Genomic DNA, 21786 nt, shown 5'->3' on the forward strand with positions numbered 1-21786 from the left:
CCTTTCTGTTACTCTGAGAGCCTGGTGACCTTGATGTTACCTTGAGAGTCTGGTGACCTTTCTGTTTCCCTGAGAGCCTCCTGACCTTCCTGTTACTCTGAGAGCCTCGTGACCTTCCTGTTGCCCTGAGAACCTCGTGACCTTCCTGTTACCTGCAGTGCCTGGTGACCTTTCTGTTACCCTGAGAGCCTGTTTACCTTTCTGTTACCCTGAGAGCATCCTGACCTTTCTGTTACACTGAGATTTCCTCACCTTCCTATTACCCTGAGAGCCTCCTGACCTTTTCGTTATCTTGAGAGCCTGTTGACCTTCCTGTTACCCTGAAAGCCTGGTGACCTTCCTGTTACCCTGAAAGCTTGGCGACCTTCCTGTTACCTTGAGAGACTCCTGACCATCCTGTAAACCTGGGAGCCTGGTGACTTTCCTGTTACCCTGAGAGCTTGGTGACCTTACTGTTACCCTGAGAGCCTGGTGACTTTACTGTTACCCTGAGAGCCTGGTGACATTCCTGTTATCCTGAGAGCCTGGTGACCTTACTGTGACCCTGAGAGCCTAGTGACCTTACTGCTACCCTGAGAGCCTCTTGACCTCCCTGTTACCCTGAGAGCCTCCTGGCCTTCCTGTTATCCTTGGAGCCTGGTGGCCTTACTGTTACCCTGAGAGCCTAGTGACCTTCCTGTTACCCAGAGAGCCTCCTGACCTTCCTGGCACCCTGAGAGCGTCGTGACCTTCCTGTTACCCTGAGAGCCTCCTGACCTTCCTGTTATTCTGAGAGACTTGTGAACTTACTGTTACCCAGAGAGAATGGTGACTTTACTGTTACCTTGAAAGCCTAGTGACCTTAATGTTACTCTGAGAGCCTGGTGACCTTCCTTTTACCCTGAGAGTCTCGTGACCTTTCTGTTACCCTGAGAGTCTGGTGACCTTCCTGTTACTCTGTGAGTGACCGGCGCGGTAAGCAGCGTAGCGACCGGAGACTATCCCCCTTCCTCCATCAAAGCAACCCTTCCTTCTGAAGCATTCAACTGAAATCTGTTCAAATCCGTCTCAATTGTGGTGGTGTTGTCCACAAACGGGGCGGCCTTTGTGTTCGAAATGCACCAATTAGACCGGCGTGGTGCCCCTTAAGCCATCATCCTGAAGTGAAAGCTGGAGAGGATTACGTGTCTTGTGTCCTTCCTCTGGGTATAGCTCTTGGTCCCCCAACCGGCCCATCACCTCACACAACAGCGCCGTCTTGGACCATAAATTCATCTTTAGCTAGTGGGGTCCCATAAAGGAGCATGTATTTACGTATGGACCTGGGGATGTTTGGGGCTATGTAGTCCCTAAAACATCTCGGGACTTTTTGGGACATCCCAGGACATCTTGGGACATTCTGGGACATCCCGGGACATTCTGGGACATCCCGGATCATTCTGGGACATCCCGAGACATTCTGGGACATCCCGAGACATTCTGGGGCATTCCTCATGCAGATTCCAACTTCGATCTTGTTCTGATATAAAAAAAAAGATATTTTCGTCTATTAGGAACACACTTCTTTACCCAATATGCGGAATATATTCAGTAATTATATCACAGCAAATTCCTTCACTATACGCAACAATCAAAGTTTTAACTATTTTAACTAAACCCAGACTTCTTTACCTGATAACCATCTTCAAACTTCTTCAACTCTGTAACTATCTACACTACACACGACCATCATCCTCGCCTCATCTACATAGCCATCTTCATTCCATGCTGCCTTTATCACTGGAAATATCTTCACTATATGAGTATCGCTGAGTACTCCATCTACAGCTATCAAAATCACTTATTTCTCCTTCACCATCTCATCTCTTTTCACAACTTTGCCTGCTCTTCCCCATATACCCAACTACCCTTGAATATGGCCCCATCATATAATTCCAGCGAGTATAAGAAATATTGCCAGAACAACCGTGAACATCTTCAAGAGAAAACTAGATCATTTTCTTCATGGTATTAAGTGGTGGGTATGTGGGCCTGCGGGCCGCTCCAAGCAACAGCCTGGTAGACCAGGTTCTCACAAGTCAAGCTTGGCCTCGAGCCGGGCTTGGGGAGTAGAAGAACTCCCAGAACCCTATCCAGCATGTACGACCATCCCCAACCTTCACCACCATCCCTAGCCTTCACCACCTCCCTTTGCCTTCACCACCTTCGCTCTCCCTCACCACCTTCCCTACCCCTCACCACCCTTCCCTTATCCCTCACTACCTCCCCCTCATGTATTCTATGAGGAACATGTGCCTAATAGCATACATGTGTGTACACGTGTGCCTCATAGCATACATGTGTGTACACGTGTGCCTCATAGCGTTCATGTGTGAACATGTTGCCCAGAGTGTATATGTGTGCACATGTATTTTAAAGCATATGTGTGTACATGTGCCTCACAGCATACACGTGTGTGTACATGTGCCTCCAAGCGCACATGTGTGCACGACCTCAGAGCATACATGTGTGTGCATGTGCCTAAGAGCGTACATGTGTGCACATGTGCCTTATCACCTTTCCTACTATTCGCCACCTTCCCTAACCCTCACCACCTTCCCTACCCCTCACCACCTTCCCTACCCCTCACCACCTTCCCTACCCCTCACCACCTTCCCTACCCCTCACCACCTTCCCTACCCCTCACCACCTTCCCTACCCCTCACCACCTTCCCTACCCCTCACCATCTTCCCTACCCCTCACCACCTTCCCTACCCCTCACCACCTTCCCTACCCCTCACCATCTTCCCTACCCCCTCACCACCTTCCCTACCCCTCACCACTTTCCCTACCCTTCACCACCTTCCCTACCCCTCACCACCTTCCCTACCCCTCACCACTTTCCCTACCCTTCACCACCTTCCCTACCCCTCACCACCTTCCCTATCCCTCACCACCTTCCCTACCTTCACCATTATCCTTACCCTTCACAACCTTCCCTACGCATCACCAGCTCCTCTCGCCGTCACCCCCTTCCCTTCATCATTATAACCAGCGTCAGGATCGCTGTAAGTGGAACATTCCTACACGACAGAGCCCGAGTTGTTCATTGTGGGGATTGTGTGACACCCTGATTCGGTTTCAGTGGAAGCCTCAGGAACCCACGAGAGTTCAGTTGAGCCCCAGGTTATAATCCGTTTACCATACCGTGGTCTGGTTATCTGGGGCATGAACCTGTGAATACCCAGAGCATAGGTGCGAATCCTCGTCACATCTACGGATTTCTTCATTGATACATTATGTTGGTGTGATATTGCTCTCTGAGTATTATTATTAATGATGTGATGGATTTAATTAAAAATGTATGCCAGTATTAATATATTGTGTGGCCAAAATACTAATATATGATAATAGCCAACTTGTCCTACTCTCAAGTTTGTATTTGTTTGAATATTTATGTTCTTATTATATTATTTATTTTTATTACTGGATCTGTGTTAATATAAATATATATCTATGGTTCATGATGTATAATTGTTTGTTTTCGTTAAACTGTCAAGGCTAACAGAGTGTTCCTCCATTATATAATTCGTGGTTATTTAAGTGGGGAACTGAGAAGCTGAAGATATTTTGTGATATTGTATATTGGCAAGTTTGACGAATAGTGTACATTCTTGTCAAGGCCTGAGTGTGAAGCTACATAAATATTTAATATTCTTTACAACTAGCCAAGTAATTACCTAATTGTATTTATTTATATACAAGAAGGTACATTGGGTTTGTGAGAATACATAGCATGGTAATTTACAATCTTGTAACGCCACTGGTATGCGCAGCGTTTCGGGCAGGTCCTTAATCTAACAGATAATTTTAAGTAGGTAAATTCTAGCGGAATTAATAAAATGATAACAGATACATTTCAAGAAAGAAAAAAATGAGGTTAGAGAGATTAGTAGGTATATTAAATCACATTGGTATATTAAAGCTCTGAATGCTTGCATTGACAGCTTGATTGGTAATTTAAACGAAGATTAATAGGCACCATACAGCAAATTGAAAGCACATATAAGAAGACAGCAATAATCACCATGGTAAAGTTGTTTGGATTGGGTACATGAAGATTGGGAGATTGGGTAGTACTAAATACAATGCAATTTTAAAGCAACAAGGTAGAAAACTATGAAGATGAAATTAGGTACATTTTAGTTTTGTTTTTGAATGATGCAAAAGTTGGACAGCTTTTCAATTCATTAGGGAGTGAGTTCCATAGGCTGGGTCCCTTTATTTGCATTGAGTGTTTGCACAGATTAAGTTTGACTCTGGGGATATCAAAGAGATATTTATTTCTGGTGTGGTGATAATGGGTCCTATTACATCTGTCCAGGGAGAGTTTTAGAGCAGGATTTGCATTTAAGAACAGGGTTTTGTAAATGTAGTTGACACAAGAGAATGTGTGAGATTAAGTTTAGGATGCTTAGGGAGTTAAACAAGGGGGCTGAGTGCTGCTTGAAAGCAGAATTTGTTATTATTCTGATAGGAGATTTTTGCTGGGTGATGATGGACCTGAGGTGGTTTGCAGTGGTTGAACCCCATGCACAGATACCATAATTAAGATAGGGATAGAATAGTGCATAATATAGTGAGATGAGAGCAGAGTAACGTACATAATATCTGATTTTTGAGAGTATACCAACTGTTTTAGAGACTTTCTTAGTTATGTGTTGTATGTGGGTGTTGAAGTTGAGTCTCTTGTCTAGGAATAGGCCAAGAAACTTTCTATTATTTTTACTACTAATGTTAACATTGTCCATCTGAAGCTGAATTGCATTTGTTGATTTGCTTTCAAATAAGATGTAGTAGGTCTTTTCTATGTTGAGTGTTAGTTTGTTGGTTGACATCCATAAGTGGACTTTTTTTTAGTTCATTATTAACAACATTATTTAGTGTATGTGGGTTGGTTGAGGTTAGGGTAAATTAGGGTAGTATCATCAGCAAACAATATAGGTTTCAGAATGTTAGTGACATTGGGCAGATCATTGATGTATATAAGAAATAGGAGAGGTCTCAAAATGCATCCCTGTGGCACTCCAACGGTTATTGGTAGAGTGGGAGAGGTTATATCATTGATGGCTACATATTGGAGTCTATCACTAAGATAGGATTGAATATAGTCCGTGGCATGGCCCTGGATTCCATAATGATGGAGATTATGTAAGAGGCAGTTGTGATTAACAGTATCAAAGGCCTTTCTAAGGTCTATGAAGAGTCCGATCGGAAACTCTTTTTTGTCAAGGGCTGAGTAAATTATATGAAGGAGACTAATAATTGCATCGTTGGTACTCTTTTGGGAGCAGAAGCCAAACTGACAGGGGCTGAGTATGTCGAATTTTACGAGGTAGGAGTAGAGCTGTTTGTAGATAATTTTTTCAAATATTTTTTATAGTATGGGTAGGTTTGATATTTGTCTATAATTGTTTATGTCTGCCGGATTGCCTCCTTTATATACTGGCGTTACTCTTGCTTTTTTAAGGATATCAGGGAAGGTACGACACTCTAGGGATTTGTTGAACAGCAGAGCTATGGGTGGCCCAAGGTCATGGGAGGCACTCTTGTATATAATAAATGGTATTTCACTGATGTTCCCAGCTTAGGTTTTTAGTGAGTGTATGATGGACACAACATCTGTCGGGCTGACTGGTGAAAGGAGAAGAGAGTTTGGATAGCTGCCTGAGAGATATGTGTCTGGGTCTGTGGGATTTTACTGGCAAGGTTAGCACCAACCGATGAAAAGAAGCTATTAAATTAATTTGCCATTTCTAAATCAGTTGACGGTGTAAGGCCATCCTTAGAGAGTGTTATCTGGTTGTGGGAGTGTTGTTTAGTTCCTAGGATATTAGAGATGGTTTTCCATTTGCTTTTCATGTTGCCTTTTGCTTCTTTGAATCTAGTCTCATAATATGAAAGTTTAGCTTTTCTTATGATACTGGTAAGCACTGATGAGTACCTTTTATCTACTTCCTTTGTAACTAGGCCAATCCTAAATTTCTTTTCATTCTCATGTTTTTTGTTGATTGATTTGAGTGTGCCACTTGTGAGCCACGGATTGTTTATTCTTTTTGTCAGTTACTTTGGTAAGGAGGGGACAGTGAGTGTTGTAGAGGTTTAGAGTTTTGGAGAGAAAGGGGTTAGTTAATGAGTTTATATCCCGTGTATTATTGAATTCAGATTCCCTGTTAATATTGTGAAGTGCATTTGAGAGATTGCCTAAAGCTGATTCGGTGTGTAGCCTGAATGAGAGTTTCTTGCTTTCTGGTGGTATTATGTCCATGTTTGCTATGAGGAAGGTAGGATAGTGGTCAGTTGTTCTGTCATAGATTATACCAGATGTAAGGGCAGCTGTTATATTAATTCATAAGTGATCCAAGGTAGTGGCAAATGTTTGAGTGACTCGGGTGGGCTTGGTGATTGTGAGGCCTAGCATACAGGAGTTCATGCTGTTACGGAAATAGTCAACTTGAGAGTTATTTTGTAGACCCAGGTCAATATTGAAATCACCTCCTAGAATGATGTGATTTTTTTTTGAGATTGCTATTTCTTGCGTTATCTCAGAATGAAGCAATGTTGGTATTGGGAAATCTATAGATGGCACCGACAGTCAAGGAGGATTTAGGGATTTACTGGAGAACTTGGCAAAGGTATATTCACAATAGTCGTCTCTATCACTAATGACACTGTTGCAGATGAAGGTATCTTTGTAATATATTGCTGTGCCACTTCCTTTATTATTAGGCCTGCAGTTGTGAATGGCTTTATATCCAGCTAAGTTGTTGAGTTGGGTATAGTCTTTACTTAGCCAGGTTTTTGTTAATATAATGAATGATAATCTAGTACCTAGTGCTGTGAGTAGTTCATTTATATCATCAAAATGTTTACCAAGTGATCTAACATTTTGGTTGTAAACTGATAAGCAGGTGCTATTTAGGAGTTTGTTTTTTGCAAGATTTGCTGTGTAATATCTACAATAATGATGATCAATGTGCTTATTGGTGTGGATATGAGACAGAAGATTTCGATCAGGATCAATATCAGTATGCATGTAGATGCAATGGGGTCACGATACAATAAGACAAGCACTTACAGGAACAGTTAAATACTAAATCTGCTGTAAATAGAAAGTAATTATGACAAAACACAACAATAAATGTAAGAACACAAAAAATAGAAACAATTAGAAGTAGAGTGAGGATCACCATAGATAACCAGAAAGGACACAGAAGTTAGGTTAAGAGAGAAGACAAAAAATCAGTAGAATGACAATATTAGTATATAGGAAAAATAATAAGACAAATAATAATCGTAAAGTAAAATAATCTTAAAGATAAATTATTTAGAGCAATATATTCAGCAATATTTATGCAATATATTATGCAATATATTATTTAGCAATATTTATGCAATATATTATTTAGCAATATTTATGCAATATATTATTTAGCAATATTTATGCAATATATTATTTAGCAATATTTATGCAATATATTATTTAGCAATATTTATGCAATATATTATTTAGCAATATTTATGCAATATATTATTTAGCAATATTTATGCAATATATTATTTAGAGCCATATATAAATTATTTAGAGCCATATATAAATTATTTAGAGCAATATATTCAGTTTCTAGTTAATGTAAATGGTAAACAAAAAATATATATGTGTTCCGGTATCTATTCAATGTTAACGCAGCCCACTTATAAACTATCACTTATTTCCCACTGTTACAAACCCGAATCCAGCGTCCGAGCACGGAGCAGTGACGATCACGCCATCTGTGGGTCAGCTCCCGAAACCCCCTCCAAACGGACGACGGCACCTGGTGAGGACGACGAGTACTGGCCACAAGGGCCGGTTTCCAGTCCTGTGCAGCTCACAACACAGCCGCTGCTGACCTCTGGTGAGGTAAAGCTCAAACAACTGCGCCATCTATGGAGTGGATAGGTGGGCGTTTGTGTCTGAGCCTGTAAGTGAGGTGTTTTAGTGTCCCTGTTATTGATGACGTGTCTGCTTACAGAGTCGACCTGGGACTGCTGTGATGGAAGTTGAGTCAGTCTACCCGAGGCAGCCGTCCCCTTACCTTGTGCCTTGCTGCAGGAGCTGTGAAGTCGTCTCCCGGAAGAACACTGTTGTGTGTTACCCTGCCAATGTAGTGGCAGTAGAAGGATTGTCTTACCTGGGACCGACTGCTGGAGACGATTATCCACTGGGGTACTGAGGACAGGAGAGTGATTTGTGGTATCACACGAGGCTCCTGACTAGGGCGCTACCCTAGTATCGCTCGTGGGGTGGCCTGACCAGCCTTGCTGATCCGGAACCTGCCAGCAGACCTGCTGGACTTGTGGTTGACGGCCTCCACGGCGGTGCCCCCAGTGGAACTGTGTTTTGGCTGGCCTGTGTTTGGGGTAGACTCAGCTTGGTCGAAGGATTCGTCAAGAGACCACGAAAGCACCGAGGACTCAGCACCGAGAATCTGCATCCAGAGTCTTCAGCAGAAGACGATTGTGTATTTCCCCTGTACAGTGTTAATACCCCTCCCCCTGTGCACTCTTTTATATATTATTTATTTGGTGATGGTAAATTATAGTCTTAAGTTCTTACCTTTCTTTCCCTTCCCCCTTTAAGTTTCTTGCGTCACGGATCTCATTCCTTGAAAGCCACTACTGGCTTGGGGCCGGATACAACTTCCTCTAACAACATCAGAGTAAGAATCCCGTTGCGTCCCGAGAGGGCCGTAACATAATTGGCATCCCCAGCGGGATCCGTCCCCTTGTTAAGTATGTTTGACAGGGGTGGTGAAGTGGCGTAATCCCTGTATATAATTCCCCCTGTGTGTGACGATTGGGACGCTATACGTCCTGGGCGGTGCTCAAGTGACTAAGTGCGATATTGTGCAGTGCGGTGCTCGCTGTGATTAAGCGATTAAGTGCAATAGTGTGTAGTGCGGTGCTCGTCGTGATTCAGTGCAATATTGTAGAGCGAAGTATTCGCTTGGATTCAGTGCAATATTGGGTAGTGCGGTGCCCAAAGTAATTACGTGCAATATTGGCAAGCGAAGTGCCAGGTGCGATAAAGTGCAATATTGACGTAGAACAGTGCTCGGTGCGTGAAGTGCTACCGTGAAAGCGGTGTGTTAAGTGCTAGTTGAGTGTTCCATCTGTGACAATGGCAGAAAAAGCTACCATCGATGATCTGGACGATGTTCAGGCTTTTCTGAACTGAGAGGACTGTCTTGCCAGATTAAAATATCTGAACAAACAGGAACTAGTACTAGTGAGCGCCTACCTGGAGATCAAGATCCGTGCCAGTGATTCCCGTGTGGAGATCTTGTCCAAGGTTCACCGGCACTTGAAGGCAGAAGAGAAACAGGAAGGCGAGACTCCTAGTATAAAGGAAAGTGAAGAAATAGCTTCCACGGAAAAGGAAGATAAAGGTAGTGACATTGACAGTGATGCAGGTGAGCTGAATATAAGCTTGTTAACTGTCAAAATGCGTGCTTTGGAAATTTATCGAGAAATTGAATGGAAGAAGTTAGAAATAGAACGAGAATTAAAAGATAAAGAAATGGAGATGAAAGAAAAAGAATTGGCAATGAGGCGTTTAGAATTAGAAAGAGAAGAGAAACGAGAGAGAGAAGAGAGAGAAAGAGAAGAAAGAAGAGAAGAGCAAGAAAGAGAAGAGAAACGAGAAAGAGAAGAGCGAGAAAGAGAAGAGAAACGAGAAAGGGAAGAGCGAGAAAGAGAAGAGAAACGAGAAAGGGAAGAGCGAGAAAGAGAAGAGAGACGAGAGAGAGAACAGCGAGAGAGAGAAGAAAACGAAAGACAGAGACAACATGAACTAGAAGTATTGCGACTAGGCGGTGGTCGGAGGCCAACAACGGACACCAGCGGTTTCGATCCGGTAAGAAACATCAAAATGGTCCCCAAATTCAATGAGAGGGAAGTGTCAAAGTTCTTTGCAGCCTTCGAGAAAGTCGCTGCCTCTTTGGAGTGGCCAAGGGAGAATTGGGCCATCATGATACAGTCAGTCTTGACTGGGAAGGCCCAAATCGCCTACTCCACGTTATCCCTTGACGACTCCGGCGATTATGATAAGGTGAAGAAGGTTGTGCTCATGGCGTACCAATTGGTACCTGAGGCGTACAGGCAGAAGTTCAGGAACCTGAAAAAGACCTCAGAGCACACTTTCACCGAATTCGCCACCATCAAGGAGCGACTTTTTCAGGAGTGGTGTGCCTCTCGGAAGGTGGAGACCAAAGAAGACCTCGAGCAGCTTATACTGCTAGAGGACTTCAAGGATTGTTTGTCTGGAGACCTGAAGACGTACTTAGAGGAGCAGCAGGTGGAGACCTTGAGTGCAGCAGCCACCATGGCTGAAGAGTATATCCTGACGCATAGGCCTTCTGCTAAGTACGTCCCAAGGCATTACCAACGCCGGTTTGACAAACCTCAGGACGAAGAAAGACCCGTCCCACAAAGCGCTAAGAAGACGCCCCCAAGTAGCCCTCGAAGAACTAGTCCTGGCAGTCCGAAACACCGGAGTCCGAGGAGGAATGTGGTGTGCTGGACTTGTAGGCAGAAAGGGCATGTAGCTGCTATGTGCCGAGGCAGAAGAAGTGGCGGCGCACGTAGGGAGGTGATGATGATGAGCTGTGTAATACCACCAGCAGGAAGCCAATCAACGACGACGCAGGAAGGATCAAGTTGGTTCGCCCCTCACACTTCAAGCGGGTATGTAATGAGTGATCATACTGGTAGATCAGTTGTAGTGCTCAGAGATAGTGGAGCAGCCCAGTCCCTGATCGTGAAGAGCTCGTTACCCGAAGGAGTGAGTGTGGTTGGGAGACCAAAGGTTGTCCTGGTTGGGTTTCCTAGGACGCAGTAAATCGCCCCCTTAGTGCCAGTACATCTCGACTCGCCTTACTTCAGCGGCACATGTGCGTTGGCAGTAGTCGATACCCTCCCTGTGGCTGGGATTGACGTGGTACTAGCCAACGACTTGGTGACAGATTGGAGCATCAATCTTCCCAAGGTCGCGGACGAGTCAGCCAGAACAGCAAGGTCTGAGGTAACAGGCAGTGGTAATGTCCAGGTAAAGACAGACCCGGATTTAAGTGTGTTTAATCCTTCCTCTCACCCGCAGATCGACAGTATTCTAACAGTGTCTCCTGATTCTTCTCCCGACAAGGAACATGAGGTTACGATGGCAGAAGTACCTGAGCAAGAAGAGAGGCCTTGTGTGCAGGCACCCACGGATACCAATGAGTCTGGAGCGAAGGAGGATGTGTACTTGCGGTATGGCATTGTACAGCGGTCATTGAACCGGCCAGAGATTCCCCAGACGTCAGAGGTATGTGAGGTATGTTCGAAAGGTCTAGTGCCCTCTTTGGTCCAAACCAGGCTAGTGGATATAGCCGGTTATGGACATGACAGGCTCGGGAAGCTTATCCCTCAATTGGCCCCATGTTTCTTAGCGATATTTTGTTTGATTCTCGTGTGTGTTCTCAGTAAGGATCAGTGGACGACCCGAAGGATGATGGCTCCCTTGAACATCGTGAAGAGATCCAAGGGATTAGAGACGTACACTATGAGTGTTGCAGTCGAAGAAGGGACCTGGAAGGTGATGGTTGATACAGGAGGTACGAGATATGATAATGTGAGTGACTGTTTCCGACAGGTTGACACCCCCCGCATGACTGCTGAGCCTCAATGCAGCGTTATGTGGAACGTTGGTCGACCTGACGGTGGCAGAACGAATGCCATCTGCGACGTACGAACAGCCCCGTTGGGACTAGGTGTGGACCTAGTAGAGTATGCTGTAAGTACTGTTTTAGCCGCTGTCGCTGTCACTCTGAATTATCAGACCCCTGTATTCCAGGTGCCCGACTCCCTGAAGGACCGCCGGATCGGTACCAGAAATGCCGTCTGTGTCCAGCCATCATCGGTGCCACGACATAGGGAAGTGTCGAGTCGCCCCAGATCGTGTCCACACCGATCCTTACTTGAGAGATGTGAGATGATGCCCCTGATTGACATCGCAGTGGAGATGTGGAAAAGTACGTCAGGCAGGTCATCGCCTGCCATTTTCAAGTTCCCTTTGTGCCAGGGTTTCTCCTTAGTACAGTTCTGTAGACGAGACAGCCTCGCCGTGCCAGTTTACAGTAATTGTGAGTCCATTTGGAGTTGTGTCGCCGTACTAATTTGGTTTGTAATTCTCTTTCTAGAAACCCAAACCAAATTCTTTTTGGTGGGGAGGTGTTACGAACCCGGATCCAGCGTCCGAGCACGGAGCAGTGACGACCACGCCATCTGTGGGTCAGCTCCCGAAACCCCCTCCAAACGGACGACGACACCTGGTGAGGACGACGAGTACTGGCCACAAGGGCCGGTTTCCAGTCCTGTGCAGCTCACAAAACAGCCGCTGCTGACCTCTGGTGAGGTGAAGCTCAGACAACTGCGCCATCTATGGAGTGGATAGGTGGGCGTTTGTGTCTGAGCCTGTAAGTGAGGTGTTTTAGTGTCCCTGTTATTGATGACGTGTCTGCTTACAGAGTCGACCTGGGACTGCTGTGATGGAAGTTGAGTCAGTCTACCCGAGGCAGCCGTCCCCTTACCTTGTGCCTTGCTGCAGCAGCTGTAAAGTCGTCTCCCGGAAGAACACTGTGGTGTGTTACCCTGCCAGTGTAGTGGCAGTAGAAGGATTGTCTTACCTTGGACCGACTGCTGGAGACGATTATCCACTGGGGTACTGAGGACAGGAGAGTGATTTGTGGTATCACACGAGGCTCCTGACTAGGGCGCTACCCTAGTATCGCTCGTGGGGTGGCCTGACCAGCCTTGCTAATCCGGAACCTGCCAGCAGACCTGCTGGACTTGTGGTTGACGGCCACCACGGCGGTGCCCCCAGTGGAACTGTGTTTTGGCTGGCCTGTGTTTGGGGTAGACTCAGCTTGGTCGAAGGATTCGTCAAGAGACCACGAAAGCACCGAGGACTCAGCACCGAGAATCTGCATCCAGAGTCTTCAGCAGAAGACGATTGTGTATTTCCCCTGTACAGTGTTAATACCCCTCCCCCTGTGCACTCTTTTATATATTATTTATTTGGTGATGGTAAATTATAGTCTTAAGTTCTTACCTTTCTTTCCCTTCCCCCTTTAAGTTTCTTGCGTCACGGATCTCATTCCTTGAAAGCCACTACTGGCTTGGGGCCGGATACAACTTCCTCTAACAACATCAGAGTAAGAACCCCGTTGCGTCCCGAGAGGGCCGTAACACCCACTCATAAACTATCACTTATTTCCCAATTATAGACTATCACAGATTAACAAATTCTTTATAAATGATGCCCAACTGCTTCCGTCTTCCATTTAATCCCTACTTAATAAGTTGTGTCTCAACCTCTGCTCCACTTTACCAAGCCCCTTCTCTAGATTTGCCTCTATATAAAAAATACATCGTCCTTTCCTAATCAAAAACGTATTAACCCAAGCAACCCTCCTAATGAATTGAGTCTAGTGCTTGGAATTCTATTATATTTTGTGTCGTTCCTTTTCTTAATAGCTCCTTTTTTTACCTTTAGTTAAGATTATGTAAAAATATGTCTCTATCTAGCATTCAACCATCTTTCTCTCTCTCTCCCTCCCTCACTCTCTCAAAATCCCTCAATTCCATCTTAACCTTCTCACAGCAACTTAACTCCACTCTGTGACTCAACTCAGTCCCTACCTCAGTCCTTCTCTAATTCAGAACGGTGACGTTAAAGTTTCTCTTTCCTCTTAATCTCTTCTCGTTTTAATTTCTCTACACCACACCATACATAAATTCCACTAGCGATTCTTGTTAATATGACCATGAAGACGTGTGTGTGTGCATGTATTGAGAAGTTAGGAAAATAGTTTTCAAGGACATTCTGAAGGTCTGGTATAATGGCATACAATTGACTATGGAATCACAAGGAAAGAAAATAAAATAAAGGAAAGATTAAATTATAACTAAGCAAATATGCTTGTAGTGGTTGAAAGAAACATTAATGAGATGATAACAAAAGCAACATATCTCAAGGAAGATAATATGTAACAAGAAAACGATGGGAATATTGAAAAAAATATCTTAGTCCTCTTGTGTGCCTCAGGCTTACGTTTCAATGTAACATTACAGCCAGTTAACGTTTTAAGAGGCTTCCCTAAAACGGCTTTATCTCCCCAACTTTGATCACACGGAGCCCGTTAATACTCACCCCTCTGACCACATCTCCAACACTCACACATTAACCATATGCCGTTACCATAACTCCCTTCATCCTCATCATCCCAGCACTATTACAAAACCAACTTACCCCATCCCATATTCTCCAACACTGACACTCTTGCTTCACAAACAACAGGAACCCCGATATCCTCTTAACCATTCACCATTCTCATTAACAACCCCCAAACCTAAGCGATACATGTTTCCTTAAGCGCTCAAACCACGCCGACAATAACTATATATTGTCCAGGCGCTAACGTAGGAATGGAGTGCTATCTGGCCACAGAAATCCATGAAGATTGTGAGAGTAGAAAATGTAGTCTACCGAGCCCTTCTGGTCTGAGGGCTGAGACGTGTGGTCAGCTGTGTGTGAATATTGTCTAGCACAGGGTGAGTGTGACCTAGGACAGGGAGAGTGTGACCTAGGACAGGGAGAGTGTGATCTAGGACAGGGTGAGTGTGACCTAGGACAAGGTGAGTGTGACCTAGGACAGGGTGAGTGTGACCTAGGACAGGGTGAGTGTGACCTAGGACAGGGAGAGTGTGACCTAGGACAGGGAGAGTGTGATCTAGGAGAGGGTGAGTGTGACCTAGGACAGGGTGAGTGTGACCTAGAACAGGGAGAGTGTGACCTAGGACAGGGAGAGTGTGACCTAGGACAGGGAGAGTGTGACCTAGGACAGGGTGAGTGTGACCTAGGACAGGGAGAGTGTGACCTAGGACAGGGTGAGTGTGACCTAGAACAGGGAGAGTGTGACCTAGGACAGGGAGAGTGTGACCTAGGACAGGGTGAGTGTGACCTAGGACATGGTGAGTGTGACCTAGGACAGGGTGAGTGTGACCTAGGACAGGGTGAGTGTGACCTAGGACAGGGAGAGTGTGACCTAGGACAGGGAGAGTGTGACCTAGGACAGGGAGAGTGTGACCTAGGACAGGGAGAGTGTGACCGAGGACAGGGAGAGTGTGACCTAGGACAGGGAGAGTGTGACCTAGGGCAGGGAGAGTGTGACCAAGGACAGGGAGAGTGTGACCTAGGACAGGGTGAGTGTGACCTAGGACAGGGAGAGTGTGACCTAGGACAGGGAGAGTGTGACCTAGGACAGGGAGAGTGTGACCTAGGACAGGGAGAGTGTGACCTAGGACAGGGAGAGTGTGACCTAGGACAGGGAAAGTGTGACCTAGGACAGGGAGAGTGTGACCTAGGACAGGGAGAGTGTGACCTAGCACAGGGTGAGTGTGACCTAGGACAGGGTGAGTGTGACCTAGGACAGGGTGAGTGTGACCTAGGACAGGGAGAGTGTGACCTAGGACAGGGTGAGTGTGACCTAGGACAGGGTGAGTGTGACCTAGCACAGGGTGATTGTGACCTAGGACAGGGTGAGTGTGACCTAGGACAGGGAGAGTGTGACTTAGGACACGGTGAGTGTGACCTAGGACAGGGTGAGTGTGACCTAGGACAGGGAGAGTGTGACCTAGGACAGGGTGAGTGTGACCTAGCACAGGGTGAGTGTGACCTAGGACAGGGTGAGTGTGACCTATGACAGGGTGAGTGTGACCTAGGACAGGGAGAGTGTGACCTAGGAGAGGGAGAGTGTGACCTAGGACAGGGAGAGTGTGACCTAGGACAGGGAGAGTGTGACCTAGGACAGGGAGAGTGTGACCTAGGACAGGGAGAGTGTGACCTAGCACAGGGTGAGTGTGACCTAGGACAGGGAGAGTGTGACCTAGCACAGGGTGAGTGTGACCTAGGACAGGGTGAGTGTGACCTAGGACAGGGTGAGTGTGACCTAGGACAGGGTGAGTGTGACCTAGGACAGGGAGAGTGTGACCTAGGACAGGGTGAGTGTGACCTAGGACAGGGTGAGTGTGACCTAGGACAGGGTGAGTGTGACCTAGGACAGGGTGAGTGTGACCTAGGACAGGGTGAGTGTGACCTAGGACAGGGTGACTGTGACCTAGCACAGGGTGAGTGTGGCCTAGGACAGGGTGAGTGTGACCTAGGACAGGGTGAGTGTGACCTAGGACAGGGAGAGTGTGACCTAGGACAGGGTGAGTGTGACCTAGGACAGGGTGAGTGTGACCTAGGACAGGGTGAGTGTGACCTAGGACAGGGTGAGTGTGACCTAGGACAGGGAGAGTGTGACCTAGGACAGGGTGAGTGTGACCTAGGACAGGGTGAGTGTGACCTAGCACAGGGAGAGTGTGACCTAGGACAGGGAGAGTGTGACCTAGGACAGGGTGAGTGTGACCTAGGACAGGGTGAGTGTGACCTAGGACAGGGTGAGTGTGACCTAGGACAGGGAGAGTGTGACCTAGGACAGGGTGAGTGTGACCTAGGACAGGGTGAGTGTGACCTAGGACAGGGAGAGTGTGACCTAGGACAGGGTGAGTGTGACCTATGACAGGGTGAGTGTGACCTAGCACAGTGTGAGTATGACCTAGGACAAGGTGAGTGTGACCTAGCACAGGGAGAGTGTGACCTAGCACAGGGTGAGTGTGACCTAGGACAGGGTGAGTGTGACCTAGGACAGGGTGAGTGTGACCTAGTACAGGGTGAGTGTGACCTAGCACAGGGAGAGTGTGACCTAGGACAGGGTGAGTGTGACCTAGCACAGGGTGAGTGTGACCTAGAACAGGGAGAGTGTGACCTAGGATAGGGTGAGTGTGACCTAGGACAGGGTGAGTGTGACCTAGCACAGGGTGAGTGTGACCTAGGACAGGTTGAGTGTGACCTAGGACAGGGTGAGTGTGACCTAGCACAGGGTGAGTGTGACCTAGGACAGGGTGAGTGTGACCTAGCACAGGGTGAGTGTGACCTAGGACAGGTTGAGTGTGACCTAGGACATGGTGAGTGTGACCTAGCACAGGTTGAGTGTGACCTAGGACAGGGTGAGTATGACCTAGGACAGGGTGAGTGTGACCTAGGACAAGGTGAGTGTGACCTAGCACAGGGTGATTGTGACCTAGGACGGGGTGAGTGTGACCTAGGACAAGGTGAGTGTGACCTAAGACAGGGTGAGTGTGACCTAGGACAGGGAGAGTGTGACCTAGGACAGGGTGAGTGTGACCTAGGGCAGGGTGAGTGTGACCTAGCACAGGGTGAGTGTGACCTAGGACAGGGTGAGTGTGACCTAGGACAGGGTGAGTGTGACCTAGGACAGGGAGAGTGTGACCTAGGACAGGGTGAGTGTGACCTAGGACAGGGTGAGTGTGACCTAGCACAGGGTGAGTGTGACCTAGGACAGGGTGAGTGTGACCTAGCACAGGGTGATTGTGACCTAGGAGAGGGTGAGTGTGACCTAGGACAGGGAGAGTGTGACCTAGGACAGGGAGAGTGTGACCTAGGACAGGGAGAGTGTGACCTAGGACAGGGTGACTGTGACCTAGCACAGGGTGAGTGTGGCCTAGGACAGGGTGAGTGTGACCTAGGACAGGGTGAGTGTGACCTAGGACAGGGAGAGTGTGACCTAGGACAGGGTGAGTGTGACCTAGGACAGGGTGAGTGTGACCTAGGACAGGGTGAGTGTGACCTAGGACAGGGTGAGTGTGACCTAGGACAGGGAGAGTGTGACCTAGGACAGGGTGAGTGTGACCTAGGACAGGGTGAGTGTGACCTAGCACAGGGAGAGTGTGACCTAGGACAGGGAGAGTGTGACCTAGGACAGGGTGAGTGTGACCTAGGACAGGGTGAGTGTGACCTAGGACAGGGTGAGTGTGACCTAGGACAGGGTGAGTGTGACCTAGGACAGGGAGAGTGTGACCTAGGACAGGGTGAGTGTGACCTAGGACAGGGTGAGTGTGACCTAGGACAGGGAGAGTGTGACCTAGGACAGGGTGAGTGTGACCTATGACAGGGTGAGTGTGACCTAGCACAGTGTGAGTATGACCTAGGACAAGGTGAGTGTGACCTAGCACAGGGAGAGTGTGACCTAGCACAGGGTGAGTGTGACCTAGGACAGGGTGAGTGTGACCTAGGACAGGGTGAGTGTGACCTAGTACAGGGTGAGTGTGACCTAGCACAGGGAGAGTGTGACCTAGGACAGGGTGAGTGTGACCTAGCACAGGGTGAGTGTGACCTAGAACAGGGAGAGTGTGACCTAGGATAGGGTGAGTGTGACCTAGGACAGGTTGAGTGTGACCTAGGACAGGGTGAGTGTGACCTAGCACAGGGTGAGTGTGACCTAGGACAGGGTGAGTGTGACCTAGCACAGGGTGAGTGTGACCTAGGACAGGTTGAGTGTGACCTAGGACATGGTGAGTGTGACCTAGCACAGGTTGAGTGTGACCTAGGACAGGGTGAGTATGACCTAGGACAGGGTGAGTGTGACCTAGGACAAGGTGAGTGTGACCTAGCACAGGGTGATTGTGACCTAGGACGGGGTGAGTGTGACCTAGGACAGGGTGAGTGTGACCTAAGACAGGGTGAGTGTGACCTAGGACAGGGAGAGTGTGACCTAGGACAGGGTGAGTGTGACCTAGGACAGGGTGAGTGTGACCTAGGACAGGGTGAGTGTGACCTAGGACAGGGTGAGTGTGACCTAGGACAGGGTGAGTGTGACCTAGGACAGGGAGAGTGTGACCTAGGACAGGGTGAGTGTGACCTAGGACAGGTTGAGTGTGACCTAGCACAGGGTGAGTGTGACCTAGGACAGGGTGAGTGTGACCTAGCACAGGGTGATTGTGACCTAGGAGAGGGTGAGTGTGACCTAGGACAGGGAGAGTGTGACCTAGGACAGGGAGAGTGTGACCTAGGACAGGGAGAGTGTGACCTAGGATAGGGTGATGTGTGACCTAGGACAGGGAGAGTGTGACCTAGGAAGGGGTGAGTGTGACCTAGGACAAGGAGAGTGAGACCTAGGACAGAGTGAGTGTGACCTAGTACAGAGTGAGTGTGACCTAGGACAGAGTGAGTGTGACCTAGGACAAGGAGAGTGTGACCTAGGACAGAGTGAGTGTGACTTAGTACAGAGTGAGTGTGACCTAGGACAGGGTGAGTGTGACCTAGCACAGGGTGAGTGTGACCTAGGACAGGGTGAGTGTGACCTAGGACAGGGTGAGTGTGACCTAGGACAAGGTGAGTGTGACCTAGCACAGGGTGAGTGTGACCTAGGACAGGGTGAGTGTGACCTAGGACAGGGAGCGTGTGACCTAGGACAGGGTGAGTGTGACCTAGGACAGGGAGAGTGAGACCTAGGACAGTGTGAGTGTGACCTAGGACAGGGTGAGTGTGACCTAGGACAGGGTGAGTGTGACCTAGCACAGGGTGAGTGTGACCTAGGACAGGGTGAGTGTGACCTAGGACAGGGTGAGTGTGACCTAGGACAGGGTGAGTGTGACCTAGGACAGGGTGAGTGTGACCTAGGACAGGGTGAGTGTGACCTAGGACAGAGTGAGTATGACCTAGGACAAGGAGAGTGTGACCTAGGACAAGGAGAGTGTGACCTAGGACAGAGTGAGTGTGACCTAGGACAAGGAGAGTGTGACCTAGGACAGGGTGAGTGTGACCTAGGCCAGAGTGAGTGTGACCTAGGACAGGGAGAGTGTGACCTAGGACAGGGTGAGTGTGACCTAGGACAGAGTGAGTGTGACCTAGGACAAGGAGAGTGTGACCTAGGACAGGGAGAGTGTGACCTAGGACAGGGAGAGTGTGACCTAGGACAGGGAGAGTGTGACCTAACACAGGGAGAGTGTGACCTAGGACAGGAAGAGTGTGACCTAGGACAGGGTGAGTGTGACCTAGCACAGGGTGATTGTGACCTAGGACAGGGTGAGTGTGACGTAGGACAGGGTGAGTGTGACCAAGGAAAGGGTGAGTGTGACCTAGGACAGGGAGAGTGTGACCGAGGACAGGGAGAGTGTGACCTAGGACAGGGAGAGTGTGACCTAGGATAGGGTGAGTGTGACCTAGGACAGGGAGAGTGTGACCTAGGAAGGGGTGAGTGTGACCTAGGACAAGGAGAGTGTGACCTAGGACAGAGTGAGTGTGACCTAGTACAGAGTGAGTGTGACCTAGGACAGAGTGAGTGTGACCTAGGACAAGGAGAGTGTGACCTAGGACAGAGTGAGTGTGACCTAGTACAGAGTGAGTGTGACCTAGGACAGGGTGAGTGTGACCTAGCACAGGGTGAGTGTGACCTAGGACAGGGTGAGTGTGACCTAGGACAGGGTGAGTGTGACCTAGGACAAGGTGAGTGTGACCTAGCACAGGGTGAGTGTGACCTAGGACAGGGTGAGTGTGACCTAGGACAGGGAGCGTGTGACCTAGGACAGGGTGAGTGTGACCTAGGACAGGGAGAGTGAGACCTAGGACAGTGTGAGTGTGACCTAGGACAGGGTGAGTGTGACCTAGGACAGGGTGAGTGTGACCTAGCACAGGGTGAGTGTGACCTAGGACAGGGTGAGTGTGACCTAGGACAGGGTGAGTGTGACCTAGGACAGGGTGAGTGAGACCTAGGACAGGGTGAGTGTGACCTAGGACAGGGTGAGTGTGACCTAGGACAGAGTGAGTATGACCTAGGACAAGGAGAGTGTGACCTAGGACAAGGAGAGTGTGACCTAGGACAGAGTGAGTGTGACCTAGGACAAGGAGAGTTTGACCTAGGACAGAGTGAGTGTGACCTAGGACAAGGAGAGTGTGACCTAGGACAGGGTGAGTGTGACCTAGGCCAGAGTGAGTGTGACCTAGGACAGGGAGAGTGTGACCTAGGACAGGGTGAGTGTGACCTAGGACAGAGTGAGTGTGACCTAGGACAAGGAGAGTGTGACCTAGGACAGGGAGAGTGTGACCTAGGACAGGGAGAGTGTGACCTAGGACAGGGAGAGTGTGACCTAACACAGGGAGAGTGTGACCTAGGACAGGAAGAGTGTGACCTAGGACAGGGTGAGTGTGACCTAGCACAGGGTGATTGTGACCTAGGACAGGGTGAGTGTGACCTAGGACAGAGAGAGTGTGACCTAGGACAGGGAGAGTGTGACCTAGGACAGGGAGAGTGTGACCTAGGACAGAGTGAGTGTGACCTAGGACAAGGAGAGTGTGTCCTAGGACAGAGTGAGTGTGACCTAGTACAGAGTGAGTGTGACCTAGGACAAGGAGAGTGTGACCTAGGACAGAGTGAGTGTGACCTAGGACAGGAAGAGTGTGACCTAACACAGGGAGAGTGTGACCTAGGACAGGGAGAGTGTGACCTAGGACAGGGAGAGTGTGACCTAGCACAGGGAGAGTGTGACCTAGGACAGGGTGAGTGTGACCTAAGACAGAGTGAGTGCACCTAGGACAAGGAGAGTGTGACCTAGGACAGAGTGAGTGTGACCTAGTAGAGAGTGAGTGTGACCTAGGACAGAGTGAGTGTGACCTAGGACAAGGAGAGTGTGACCTAGGACAGAGTGAGTGTGACCTAGTACAGAGTGAGTGTGACCTAGGACAGAGTGAGTGTGACCTAGGACAAGGAGAGTGTGACCTAGGACAGGGTGAGTGTGACCTAGGACAGGGAGAGTGTGACCTAGGAAAGGGTGAGTGTGACCTA

General features: G+C 48.1%; 1 protein-coding gene across 1 annotated transcript in view; it reads left to right on the top strand.

Moving 5' to 3' along the window:
• Positions 1–21786, top strand: part of LOC138369706 (tenascin-X-like) — a 45594-nt gene that overhangs the window by 18149 nt on the left and 5659 nt on the right. The window contains exons 4-7 of the mRNA XM_069333140.1: positions 17131–17320; positions 17546–17740; positions 20739–20912; positions 21117–21500. Coding sequence (XP_069189241.1) covers positions 17131–17320; positions 17546–17740; positions 20739–20912; positions 21117–21500 — 943 coding nt within the window. The remainder of the gene's footprint in view (positions 1–17130; positions 17321–17545; positions 17741–20738; positions 20913–21116; positions 21501–21786) is intronic.

This window comes from Procambarus clarkii, chromosome 29 (genome assembly GCF_040958095.1).
Source record: "Procambarus clarkii isolate CNS0578487 chromosome 29, FALCON_Pclarkii_2.0, whole genome shotgun sequence".
In the NCBI taxonomy this organism is placed as follows: domain Eukaryota; kingdom Metazoa; phylum Arthropoda; class Malacostraca; order Decapoda; family Cambaridae; genus Procambarus; species Procambarus clarkii.